General features: G+C 38.1%; 1 protein-coding gene across 1 annotated transcript in view; it reads left to right on the top strand.

Moving 5' to 3' along the window:
* The first annotated feature begins 651 nt into the window (after window positions 1-651).
* LOC132558809 (uncharacterized) overlaps window positions 652-14,836 on the top strand; it is a 39,060-nt gene continuing 24,875 nt past the window's right edge. Inside the window, exons 1-2 of the mRNA XM_060223418.1 lie at window positions 652-718; window positions 13,951-14,592. Coding sequence (XP_060079401.1) covers window positions 652-718; window positions 13,951-14,592 — 709 coding nt within the window. The remainder of the gene's footprint in view (window positions 719-13,950; window positions 14,593-14,836) is intronic.

The following is a 14,836-nucleotide window of genomic DNA, read 5'->3' as shown; positions in this document are numbered from 1 at the left end:
CCTTTTTAATTGATACCTAACCTAGTCTACAATCCATTGCTATGTTGGATGGAGTTCAAGAATGTCCCGCTGATTATACTGAGGGTCGGTCGGAGTGCATCTTATGAATCTTTAAACGCACTAGTAAACAATGGCTTTTTCTTACATAATCTGAGTATATGTCACTAGAAATAATACAAAAAATATCAAAACATGATTATTGTAAAATTTTGTTTTTCAAATCTTACATCGATAAATAAATAATGTCTGGCCTTTTTGATAGAAAATGCCTGAATAAAGTACATACTTAGTATGTCTTCCGTAACAAGATTCAAGGAGGCTGACGTTCTGTTGGCCGTGATTATCGTTTCATACCAGTGAAGGGTGTGTGTGTTTCTTTTCCAATGATAATTACACACCGGCGATAGTGGAAAAGAAATATTTTGTATCTTTCGAAACATACCTGTGGTCGGGAAATATTTGTTTGTGTGTGTTTGTTTGTTTTTGTTTGTTTGTTCCGTTTTCTTTTCTTTCCGTTTCTTTTTCCCCTTTTAAATTCTTATATAACGCACTTGTGAAGTATGATTTTTTTGTATAACAGTAATATATACGTTTTGTTACTTTGTATAACATATACATACTTATGATGTTTTGTTCCATACAGGTAACGAAATGAAACGGTGGGTGTGGACAGGGACGATTTTTCTCTTCATCCTCAACACTGTATCATCACAGACAGGTAGGATATTCATGTACATTCCTTTCATATAAATCTTTAAATCACAATTTCACAAAACCTGTACGAGAATTCACGTGCTCTGTTAATTACCGAAACAGACTTATGAACAAACGAGAGTTCCTTCCCTTAGACCCGAAACTTTTTATAGTCAACGCCAAATACATGGTAAATAATGTTCCGAAGTGTCTTTATGACTTTGAAGGTAGTTATGTGATATATAACGTATATTTCTGGAGACTTTGATGATACCATGTTAAATACTAGTGACCTATCTTAACTGAAATGCGAATTCATTCCTATTTTCACTCTCAATATCTGGAAATGTGTTTGTGAACTATTTCCATTAACAAACCAGTCATGTAAACATCACACTACTGTATTTTGTGACTTATTTCAAACAAAGACAAATAATTCATTCTTTTATTAACTGAGTTAATGAAATTATATTTGTTCAGACTGTGGTAACTATGGTTCGTGTGGTTTGATATAGCACCGACTTTTATTTTCTCTCTTTGTACGACTGCTATTTATAAATGTCTATGAGAAATATAGCGCAGTGTTTGTGTCCTTACCACAGACACTATTCCTTATACTGAGTTCATTGTGTCTACGATGTCCGTCCAATCATGATTTCATATATAGCACTTGATGGTAAATTTGGCCTATGTTAGATATACGACATATGCATCTTTCTTGACGTTTCAGTCAGTTTATGATAATGCGCTTCTTATGAATTCAATCCAAACATTCGTCATTATTTAAACTATAGCCTGTAGTTAGTATGGTATGAATCATATGCGTCCGTCATTTTGTGACTTCAGACCTTATCGTTTACTGTTAATAATATATATATAATAGGTATACCTGTATCCTCACGTGATCCCCGACACTGCAGGCTAAGGGTAATTTTTTATGTACCTCACGTGACCCCGACACTGCAGGCTAAGGGTAATTTTGTATGTACCTAACGTGTCCCCGACACTGCAGGCTAAGGTTGATTCTGCATGTACCTCACGTGACCCCGACACTGCAGGCTAAGGTTGATTCTGCATGTACCTCACGTGACCCCGACACTGCAGGCTAAGGCTAAGGTTGATACTTTAACTCTGTATACCTCACGTGACAATGACACTGCAGACTAAGGTTAATTCTGTATGTACCTCATGTGACCCCGACACTGTAGGCTAAGGTTGATACTGTATGTACCTCACGTGACCCCGACACTGAAGGCTAATGTTGATACTGTATGTACCTCACGTGACCCCGACACTGAAGGCCAAGGTTAATACTGTATGTACTTCACGTGATCCCGACACTGAAGGCTAAGGTTGATACTGTATGTACTTCACGTGACCCCGACACTGTAGGCTAAGGTTGATACTGTATGTACCTCACGTGACCCCGACACTGAAGGCTAATGTTGATACTGTATGTACCTCACGTGACCCCGACACTGAAGGCCAAGGTTAATACTGTATGTACTTCACGTGATCCCGACACTGAAGGCTAAGGTTGATACTGTATGTACTTCACGTGACCCCGACACTGAAGGCTAAGGTTGATACTGTATGTACTTCACGTGACCCCGACACTGAAGGCTAATGTTGATACTGTATGTACTTCACGTGACCCCGACACTGCAGGCCAAGGTTGATACTGTATGTACTTCACGTGATCCCGACACTGAAGGCCAAGGTTGATACTATATGTACTTCACGTGACCCCGACACTGAAGGCTAAGGTTGATACGGTATGTATCTCACGTGATCCCGACACTGCAGGCCAAGGTTAATACTGTATGTACCTCACGTGATCCCGACACTGCAGGCCAAGGTTAATACTGTATGTACTTCACGTGATCCCGACACTGCAGGCCAAGGTTAATACTGTATGTACTTCACGTGATCCCGACACTGCAGGCCAAGGTTAATACTGTATGTACTTCACGTGATCCCGACACTGCAGGCCAAGGTTAATACTGTATGTACTTCACGTGATCCCGACACTGCAGGCCAAGGTTAATACTGTATGTACTTCACGTGATCCCGACACTGCAGGCCAAGGTTAATACTGTATGTACTTCACGTGATCCCGACACTGCAGGCCAAGGTTAATACTGTATGTACTTCACGTGATCCCGACACTGCAGGCTACGATTAGTATATAGTTTATGTAGTTCGCTCGTTAATTAGGCTGTAGGAGGAAAAAAACCGTGAGTAGATCTGTTTACTCTGTCATCATTCTACAATAAACACATCTACTCACAGGTTTTTTCCCCCTGCCTAATTAATGTCAGCTAAGATCAAAGTGAAGCGCCAGTCCCACAGGTGTGAATGTAGTCATAACAACAAACTGTACTAGGTGTCACATAGCACAACATGTATCACAACATGTATGTACTTTACAGGGTGACTTTGAAGCTTTTAAAATGAGATGCATAGACAGCTGCTAGTGTTTAAAATCCCAATTTACGTCAGTCTAGTCTCGCGCCTTTCCTAGAAATACTTAAACCGTTTTGTTCGAAGTCACAAGAAAAAGTCTTGCCTGAAAATTATTAGTAGACCGTTCCTTCTTGGAATATAACACCCAAACTTTTACAGGTGTGTTCATCGTTGTTCTTTATTGAGTAATTTATATTAGTCATTTTGATCGACCTTTTATTGATAGTTCAGTAACAATGCTGACCTCAGCTAATGAGGTCAATCCTAAGTGGTTTTAAGGAGATTTAAGGTACTATTTAGTTCACTCGCTGACAACATAATGAAGATTTCTTTCTTCGTTGAATGTTATACTGTATAATCATCGGGACATAAAGGCAGCGGAGAGAACATGAAACATTTACCTATCTTAAAGGCAAGTATATGTCAATAACATATACAACAGGATACATGAGTAACATTAAAAACCTTTACTGGATTCCTACCGTAAACTTGATTTAAACGTGATTGGCAGGAGTAGACCACTTTCTTGTGAACTGTAATTATTGCGTTTTTACCTATTTTGTGTTATGTACAGTTCTGATAAGAATGTATTTTTGTTATTGAAATTGTACGTATATAAAAATATGATTGAATATTTTTTTCTAAATTAGGTATGGGTGTTTTAAAGATTGACTTAACAGAAACTATCTGTATTACTTTGTAAAATTATGGTTATGAATTGATTAATTATAACACAGACAATATGCTCTGAGTATCTTCAGTTCCTTATTAGTAACCGGTAATGTACATCACAACGTTAAGCTAGATAGTATTGTCAGTATATACCATAAATCACTGAAATGTGTTTAAAACCATCATCGTAGTGATGTACCATAGTGCCGAGTTGGTAATCTCTAGATAGTAGTGTCAGTGTATATCACAAATCCGTAGTGATATGTTTAAAACCACCATCGTAGTGATGTACCATAGTGCCGAGTTGGTAATATCTAAGTTTGGTAGTACGGGTCAGTCAAACAAGTCATATAAAAACTCGTAAGAAATTGGCTAAAAAGATACGACACAAACGTGTGATCGTAGTTAAATTGCGAAGAAATCAAACAATATTTTTTTCATTATCGGCATCATTAAGCAGATAAAATTGATATCACTGTGTTAAAGTTAAATAGGATATTGTTAATACAGTTACCGTTATCTGTCAATATGGTATATACCGTATAGTTACAATAAGTCAGAAAAATCCGTCTTCTAGGTACTAACATATTGTATAGAGATCACAAATACTGAAATCTGAAAGGATATTTGGAACTTTTATCAATGTAAAACAATAGTGCATTCCAACTGCAGTCATATCAAACAATATCATCGAAAACAAGGATGGAGAAACTATTGAGAATGTTTTCTTTGCTTTGTCAGTGAGATGGAATGGAAATAATGGTGGAAACTGTCTAGGTGTCTATTCTAAACATGTAATACTGACTCTCTTAACAAACCATGCTCTTGTAAATACTCTGTTGTTCGGACGATGTTTACGTATCCTTCCGGTACTGGTCACGTGCAAATGGACATGACATCTTCGTTAGAGATCGTGGTTTATAGATAAAAGAATTAAATATCTCATGCATTTACCTATATATTTGTAAATACTGTAAAGTTGATCATTTTCGTGTGTGTTGTAATTTCGTTAAATTCTTCGTTACGCAAAATCTACAAATTAATCATCTTTTTCCACGAAATGACGAAAGATAAAAAGAAACATGAAAAACGGTACTAGTACCTTTCGTGCGTAAGATCTGTCCACGAGATAAATCGCCATCGAAAATGAATTATTTAAACCATGAAATTTTATCCCAACAAAGTATGCTTCTACAGTAAGTTATAGCCGATGCTGTAGAATAGTCTACATACAACCTTGTCCTACATCTGATGCTGTCCATTGTAGTTCCGCCATCTTGTTCCTTCTTATCACATTGAATTTGCATTACTTTTTAATGACATTACTAGGCTTGAGTCCTTCATTAACCGTGTTAAATTATCGCCGCTTATCAATAAACTACGGTCAGACTTCTGCTACTAATGAATGCATCATTTTATTAAGGGGTGTAGTGATTATTGTGATATTGTCAGATTACAAATTATTTATTTGTGCAGCTGAATGTTGTGGGCAATATACAGTGTATATCTGATATCAGGTATAAAGTTTCCCACATTTATTTATTATCATTTTCAGAACTTAAACTATTTAGCTTCATGAAAATTATGTATTGTCCTAGTAGTGGTTTTTTGATATAGTACATAAATAATGTGTGACGTTGAACTTTGTGATTTTTTTCTTTCTTTAATCCGTTATTGTTAAACTGGCCTGTACGAAAAATACGTAGATCATTTGACCATCGATATGCATGAAAATATTATTGTATTACAACTACAAATATATCGAGAAGTTTGTTAGAAACAGGAAATTTGGAAACAAATATACAACATTGTATGGCATTGGTACCATGTCGCCTTCCGGTGAGTATAAAGCATGGAGTGCAAGCTGAAAGTAGTTCAATACCTTTATACTATTTCTCACAGTCCGTACCCACAAATACATTAAGAAATACAAACATAGCGTATTAAATATGACCCATTGAGGACAGAATCTGTACCTCGAAAATAATTTTAAGGGATTAAAATTTTTCCTGGCAATGCATAAACCACGTGACATGCCTGGAAGTGTTCACACGTTCTGTGACCTGTGATGTATTTTTCGTGTTTATATCATGAAATATGATTTATTCAAACATCGTCATAAAATTAAAGATAAAAATGGTCGTTTGTCTTCTCTCTTGAAATGTCTCTCGGCAGATGCATAACGTTAAACTCCAACAAGTGTTTCAGTATGTGGGAACTTTTCATCATAACAGAAATTTCGAGACATCGATGACGCGTCATGTGGATTGTCAATCTCCTCCAAACCGCCAGGGTAAACGTCAATAAAACAGTCCTGCACATTGTAGGAATCCTTTTAAATCTTAACACGTGTAGGATTTGCTGCCTGATAGCACTTTTCATAGTAGCAAGAAGGTCACGGACACGTGGAATACTGGAAAACTTTAACTGACTTTTCGAATACGTTAGTCATGGGTTGGTGGTCGACGTCAATCTGACCATCTTTTAGTATTACGCGATCTGTATCATTTAGACGTTTGACTGATCACTAAATGCCAATCTGACGTCGTTCACATGACCCCGATACGCCAACGCAGACATCTGTAATATTATTATGATACACCAGAATAAATTGCCGCTAAAGATTATTTTATATGGAATGTGAAACCGGCGATTCACGTCATACGATTTCGCTCATAAAAATAATAATAAATCTCTGATTAAGGTTGAAACTATGCTATTGTCCAACAAGGACATTTAAGCTTGACATCTTTGCTGGAATGATTTGTTTAAGATAACAACCAGGATAAGTACATTTTTGAAATAAGTTATTCCCTTGAATAGGCAGGTGAGATATTGCCTCCATACGATTGCGGGTAAACGGAAGTCCAGTTTCATAAATTAACTTGTAGTAATATGCTATTCATTATTTTGCACCTAACTCTCCGGCTCACAGAAAGGAAAAAGAGTCGTGTGTAAATTCTATGGTGTGGTTTTCTATCACTTTTACTGTTATCTAGCTACTAAAACTCCCGTACTCGAAATAATTTAGCATAGAACCTTATATACAAAATGTAATTTATCAAGATGTGAATCGGGATATCGAATATTTGTCACATCTAATATCAGCTAACAAAAGACGCTATGATAACATAAATAGATATTTAGACAAATGAAAAATTGTTTGATAAATTACGTTGCATTGTTTATGGGAAACACGATGTTGTGCGAGGAGAGCATTGTTTAAATCTACGAGCGAGTATTCCCCGAACGCCAAGTAATCCGCTACTATCGTAACCACTACAGTGCAGTTACAGATGAGCGCTAGCAGTAGATAAAACAAATCCGTCATCGTGTTCAACATCTATCTACCTCCCGTCAGAATATTTCCAAAGACAAGTTAGCGAATAATGCCACAGTAGATACGTCTTCCTCAAACACAACTGACAGTGATAGAATTTTGTGTGTGATATTTTTTTTGCGTGCAAAAGTACAGCTAAGCGTCATAATTTAAATTAAGAGAGAAATAATGATATACGAAATATTATCGAGAGAAGGTTTTCTTACAAAAGGTATTATGTTTCTGTAGTAGTAATTACGTCAGGAAGTCGCGTCAGGTCAAAATGGTGTTTATTGTTAATGTTTTTCTGTGCTATTTGGCGGTCTGTCTATGACGCCCATGGCCTAAGATCCCCAACTTCATCCGTGAGCAATCAGTATATAGCAGGGTCGCTCCGTTCGCCGGTAATTATAACGTGCGTTACGAAGACATTGATGAAATGTTGGGGTACAAAGGTTCTGTAATCATAGAATATGTTGATGAGTATATTCTGTTACTAAGACGTTTTGATTAATAAACTCGTTCCTGTCTATCACTAGCCGTACACAGCACGCTCTCAACCAAACATTTCTCACAGGGGGGATTTCACATTGATAACAAAGCTACTCCTCCATGTCCATTCTAAGGTTCCATCACTCGCCCTTTACATTCCTCTACACGTGATGGTTTCCTTCGCATATGGTGTTTGTATATCCCCACACCAATCTACACTTATAAACTACTGTATATTGACTGAACTGTTATTGAACCCTCCTCTCTAGGCAGGTACGGGGATGGTATTGTTATAAATGGCTTGCCTTGTCTACCGCCATTCAAAGTGATTGACTATATATTGGATACATACTCTTCATCATATCTACAGCAATCCGTCGGCAGTTGCTCGGCTGTTTCTTGGGGATCAAACTTAAGTTGGCAATCTTCATCAAAGAGCTGCCGAGTATAGAATCACGTCACATGTTCCGATGTTATTACGTACAGAAGATAAATCAGATTTATTGCAATATCATAAGTTTGAAATATAGATTGAAGCGTACTGCACCGAGTCAATATCACATATTTACACACTGGAAATACTTCAGTGTTATTAACTAAATATACTCTAAAGTAAGACCTCATTGACTTGATGGCACGTAAGCTGGTGCAGGGAGGAGGATTGTTTATCTTCCTTAGTCTGTTGTAGACGTGGACGTTACTCAAAAAAGTAGCCATGAATCTTTCAAGGTAACATCACGTACATTTTATTTTCATTTGAAAGAATGTGAGCAATGCTACATATGGATCCATGTTTAGCGTTTCGGGGGTGATACCTGAGTTGGTGACCTAATAATGTCACAAATAGTTTTGGTATCTGCTCATCGGATGACCGCCATTGTACCAGACATAAGAGGGTGTGGCCATTTCACAGACACACGGACCAGTGAACAGAGACGCTAATCAGGTCCGCACGTGAACCGTGTGGTAGAGATAATTAATTGATGTAGTGTGTTATAATGGCGGGGTGACAATGAAAAAGCAGGTGCTTTCTCCTGTACTTATATTACCTCTCATTATAAATAGCATCCGGGATTGACAACAAGTGTAAGTATGTAGCAAGCGTCACGGAGTATAATTTCTCAAACCGTCTACCAGGATACTCCTCCATAAGCCTGGCTGTACTGTTTATGATAACTAAGGAAAGTTTGTTATATTATGGATACCTGTTACATTTACACAAATGGAGGTTCACCGCTCAAAACTCGTTGAAGACGTTGACTATAGAATGGGTATTCGCTACAAAGGGATTTTACGACAGTGCTTAAGGATGGTCACCGAATATGCAGATAAGAATCGGGGTTACGGAAGAAACAAAATGGAACCCATCTTACAAATACTTGGAAATAAATCAATGACGATGTGTGAAGAGATAAGTAACGATGAAAATAAGTGACAAAGACACACTATGCATGTTATATGTATTGGTGTGTTAAGCCTCACTATTTCGACATGGTTTTTGGTGAAGGTGGTTACCGGGGTAGAACCCAACAGGCGTTATAACCGGGAACGGGTACGGAGCTCCTTTCCTGACGGTACGCCATACGTCAGAAAAACCTTGTCCGTTGATTCAGAGTCCATTGTCCCTGTCTACAAAACACGGGACGTGGTCCCCAGAAATATTCCACAGTCACCGTCTAAACCTCGCCTTTTTGACATCATTGTTAAAGTATCGTTTGGTAAGTGGTTGCATGTGTCGTAATGTCAAATCATTTATGCGGTATAGTTTAAATATATATCGAGAGATAAATCCTTTTTGTGTCATAGGTTTATATAAATATGTTACAAAGAAAATTATCTTTTTTTATCTGCCGAACTTTTTCATAGTGTGAAAAGTGAACAATCTTATTTATGAGCAACTGGTTACAATACATGTGTTGTGAGAAAATATTTTATGCGACATGAACGAAATTAATGCGTCGTGAAGTGCTGTCGATGTCACTTCGTGCATTGATAGATGTGTAAATGATTTGACAGAGTTGTGTGAAGTACGGAGAGGAAAAGATGTGAATGTGTGGGAGTAAATTATATAAATCTATACGCACAAGCTGTATCGTGGACGACAATGGAGTTGTCGCCGGTTAAGTGACGTAAACGCTCCGTTTCGTTTCGTTTCATTTTTTTAACCTCTCTGATCCAGGCACTACCTATATAGCGCTCTATGCATAACGCATTAAAAAGGTACCAAATAAACACTATCAATTGACTTCTCCATTAAATCATTCTTCGGACTTTTCCAGACTTGTTCCATCATGATTCGTTTATCTAGACGGGCCTTTAATACGACTGAATGTTACTCGGACCTATAACAGGAACCCATTTACAACTGGACTTGTTTGATGTTGGGTTGTACGTTTTAATCCAGACTGCATCCCCCTGTGAATAAAACAGGAAATGTTTACATCTGATTTGTCTACTCGTCTAAATACAAAATATCTAACACAAACATAAGGTGTAGAGCTCATATTATTTATAACTACAATTACAAAAAGTTCTTGTACTGGTATCATTCGGTCCTGGTTTCATTATCTCGCCTTCAGCAGAAATCTCACAATATCACAGAATTTATATAGGAATCCAAACATATACAGCTTGTTGACAATTTACAGTCTTTAATTCTTATACAAACACTAATTTGAAAATAAGACACAATTTGTAACACATATATAAAATCTAGAAAGTCGAATCAGAAAGTCATACTAAGTCAATATTCATACTAAACCATATGGTCATCTGTGGTAGCTACGGTCAGAGGGATGAAAAGCCGTGTTTTCAATTTCCAACTTTTATAATGAAATGAAACGAATGATGGCGGCGCCTAGCTAACCTGTTTGCAGCGGGGTTTTCTCTTTTTTTGTTTTGTTTTGTAGGTTTACGATAAAAGGGGTAGTGTTAAACTACCAGTTCCTGATATATATGTACAAGGTGCAACCTCGGGCTCTGATTGTTCTTATGCTGATATAAACGCCCTTGTGACTTAAGACTTTTACTGGGGACAGGAATTGAAGACACTCCTTTTTAAAATCAGAAGTCATGTTATCAGGGAAAGGCACTTCTACAAAGGATCGGCAGAAAATCAAATGAAGTATTAATAGAAATGAGCATGAGCTCGTCCCATGTATCCTGTGGCATATTATCTCATTTTCCGTGTAACGTTCTGCATCACGCTATGCTGTAACTACACACTTAGAGCTATTTAAGCAGAGCTTCAATCCGCGGAATAATTTCATTAACTTGTTTGTTTCAAATAGCTACTGATTATTACTTCTTGTTTCTAATTATGTAATGAACTGGAATAAGTGTTTGACTTTCAGACAACAAGCACATGTTGTTCAGCAATATGTACATATCCTGTATTGCAATTGAGAAAATACTTGTAATATGTAATTAAACGGAAAGAGTTTTCTATAAATCTTTACATTGACGACGCCATGGGGCGGAAGTAAAATTAGCCAGCTACCTTACACCTACTGAGATAGTGGTGAAATGACCGTAACCTGCGCATACATAAGATAACGTGAGATCACACCAAAAACGGCCCGATACACTATACACGAATAACAACATAACTGATTAAGTACTCTCCACACAAATAGACATGATATCCTACAAACTGGGGACGGAATAAACAGGCAAAAGTGACCTGGTATCCTTTACACACTGACGACGCATTGAGACGACAGCTAAAGTGACCTGGTATCCTTTACACACTGACGACGCTGTGAGACGACAGCTAAATTGACCTGGTACACTTAACACACTGACGACGCATTGAGACGACAGCTAAAGTGACCTGGTATCCTTAACACACCGACGAAGCATTGAGACGACAGCTAAAGTGACCTGGTATCCTTTACACACTGACGACGCTGTGAGACGACAGCTTAAGTGACCTGGTACACTTCACACACTGACGACGCTGTGAGACGACAGCTCAAGTGACCTGGTACACTTCACACACTGACGACGCATTGAGACGACAGCTAAAGTGACCTGGTATCCTTTACACACTGACGACGCATTGAGACGACAGCTAAAGTGACCTGGTATCCTTTACACACTGACGACACATTGAGACGACAGCTAAAGTGACCTGGTACACATCACACACTGACGACGCTGTGAGACGACAGCTAAAGTGACCTGGTACACTTTACACACTGACGAAGCATTGAGACGACAGCTAAAGTGACCTGGTATCCTTTACACACTGACGACGCTGTGAGACGACAGCTAAAGTGACCTGGTATCCTTTACACACTGACGACGCATTGAGACGACAGCTAAAGTGACATGGTATCCTTTACACACTGACGACGCATTGAGACGACAGCTAAAGTGACCTGGTACACTTCACACACTGACGACGCATTGAGACGACAGTTAAAGTGACCTGGTACACTTAACACACTGACGGCGCTGTGAGACGACAGCTAAAGTGACCTGGTACACTTCACACACTGACGACGCATTGAGACGACAACTTAAGTGACCTGATACACTTCACACACTGACGACGTAGGGCAAAAGGCGCCTGAGTTACTGCATACTGTGATGAAACTTTGACAGTAAAATTGGTTTGATACCTCTGTGGTAATATTTACCCGTGTTTTAAGAAATACTCCTTATTATTCGGTAGAGTGTTAGATAACACACAGATTATTGTTTCATTGAAAATTGCAAAAATCAAGGAATATCGGCGAAGTAGAAGGAAAACTTGTTTCCATGAAAAAACACAAATACACATAGGGAATATTTAGCAATATTATCAGTGTCATCTGATAGAGTGAGAAAGCAGAGTTTGACACATAAAGATCTTCGGCTCTAATATACACAGTGTTTGCTTACAATAAAACAAGAGAAATGGTAAACATACCACAATCTTATTTTTGGCAATCCATCTTTATACCATTTTGAGCCAGTTAATGAGTTTGTGTTTACAAAATGTGGCAGGTGAAGAGAAATTGTATACTTGCTTGTAAAGCAGAAATTGGCGTCCTGCTGGGCAGTCGTTTCATTGAGACCTGAGAGATAACGATTATGGCGGTGTTAGCGTTAAGCTGGCATTTGTCTTCCTACAGTTAATATGAAATATACACTTCAAGTTAATGTCGGTAAAACTATTGAGTGCATAATAGATAGATCCGTCTTCGTAATTACATCGCCAAATACTTGGGAAAATAGACACAATTTATACACAACGTACTCCAGTGTACTACAGTTTTGTCTAATATGATCGTATAACATACTAATGACTTTACCGAATGCGTATAAAAAGTTCAAATAATTTGAAACTAAATGTATTCTGATGACACTGCAAACAAACGTATTTGTCGAATAGTTGTGTGTTCCGCCATCCACTCCCCCTCCTCTAAGGATGTATAAGGATACTAAATGTATTCTGATGACACTGCAGACAAACGTATTTGTCGAATAGTTGTGAGTTCCGCCATTTACTCCCCTCCTCTAAGGACACGAATGGAAACCGGTTACATAAAAAAGGTACTTGGATTATGTGTGACAGATTAAAATAATAAAATAATGATAGTTACATTTATTTAACATTTGCTGTAGTCTGTATGATTCATAACACGGGACGATCCTTAATACATATGTTATATAACACTTGAACAAGAAGTTACACAATTCCGGTATCGTGTTCAATAAGAAGGACTTTTGTTTGCTGGTTTTTTTGTTTGGTTTTTCAGAAGTGAAATACAAATACCTTTTTTCTCCGTTTTAAGAATATTTGAATGTTTGGAAAGATATTCATGCCTCTACGTTAAACCGTCAAATTAATGGTTATGTTTTTGCTGTGTATCAATGACTATTTCTGCAAAATGCATCTGTCCCTTTCAACATCTATCCTTACACTGTGTCATGTGTTATTCATTGGAATGTTGGCACGGTACAGGATATACACACTGTATTGAAAATTGTGAAAATCTATGTGAATTTGTAGGGTAATAGCACCTTGACCTATTTTAGTTTTCTTTAGTGGCCTCTAAGGTTTCAACAAGTTTGTCCTGTAGCTTCTTTGACGAGTTCTAGAAGCTTGGAAAGGTGAAGACTGACGTTCATTTCATTATTCACTTTCATTTTTCTCATTCAAATTGTGTTATAATGTGCTTGTAAACTTATAATCTTTTGTTCTTAATGAATACCGTAAACCCTAAACGTTTTCTATTTATCATCCAGAATATCAACCATTAATAAAGGACTCTCGAAGTTATTACTATGTTTCTAACTCCTTAACGTTGCTTTTGAAGGTGGCCCGACCCCCGTTCTTGTGTTAGATGTGATGCCATACCCGGCCCGGATCTATCAGAATGCGCCCCCAAACACACCGGTGCTGACAGTGACGGGCTATGACAATGGGACTGGGGGCCCCCTAGACGAGCTGAGACTAACTCAACCGGAAGAGTCGTCTTATTTCAAACTACACAGGTCGACGCATTTGAGTTGGATTTTAGTCACCCGTCATTATATAGACCAACCGTTGAACTACACATTCCATTTCCGGGTCTACGGTTCAGTCGAGGGTGTCATACGAGATAAGGACATCGTCATCGATGTCGTAGAAGAAAACTTGTTTGCGCCAACGTTCCAACATGCCCAATACGACTTCTTGGCTTACCGCAAATCGTTTGAGAAGGGGATAGAGCTCCTTGGGACAGTGCATGCTGTCGACAATGACACTCAGATCTATAATTCTTATTTCCAGTATCGTATTCTGGATAGAGATGTGCGTCCATATTTCAACATAACGCCAAACACAGGAAAAATCATGATTGTAGGATCATTTCCAGACAGCATTAGCCAATATACATTCACTGTGACGTCCATCGACTCCGGTTCGCCACAGAAGCAGAGTACGACTCGTGTTCGAGTCAACATGACCGACGTACCACGTAAGTAGTGCTCATTTACAGTTTGAAATCTTGTTATCACTCATTAGTATGAGGAAGTTTTACGATTGTTGTTGTAATCTCATAGAGACATCTGTTGATTCCGTTGCTGTATACCTTGTTCACACTGCTTACTTGGATTGACCAAGGTTTAGATCATGGGTGTCGTCGATGAAGTAGAAGTTGCTTACTCTTCCGGAACACGTGGCCTTATTAATCTTGTTCTTTTTCAGGAATTTCCGTGTAA

Source organism: Ylistrum balloti, unplaced genomic scaffold (assembly GCF_031769215.1).
Source record: "Ylistrum balloti isolate Yb309-2 unplaced genomic scaffold, AGI_CSIRO_Ybal_v1 Utg370828, whole genome shotgun sequence".
Lineage (NCBI taxonomy): Eukaryota > Metazoa > Mollusca > Bivalvia > Pectinida > Pectinidae > Ylistrum > Ylistrum balloti.
Note: the sequence above shows the minus strand (reverse complement) of the source record. Positions and strands in the feature narration are given on the sequence as shown.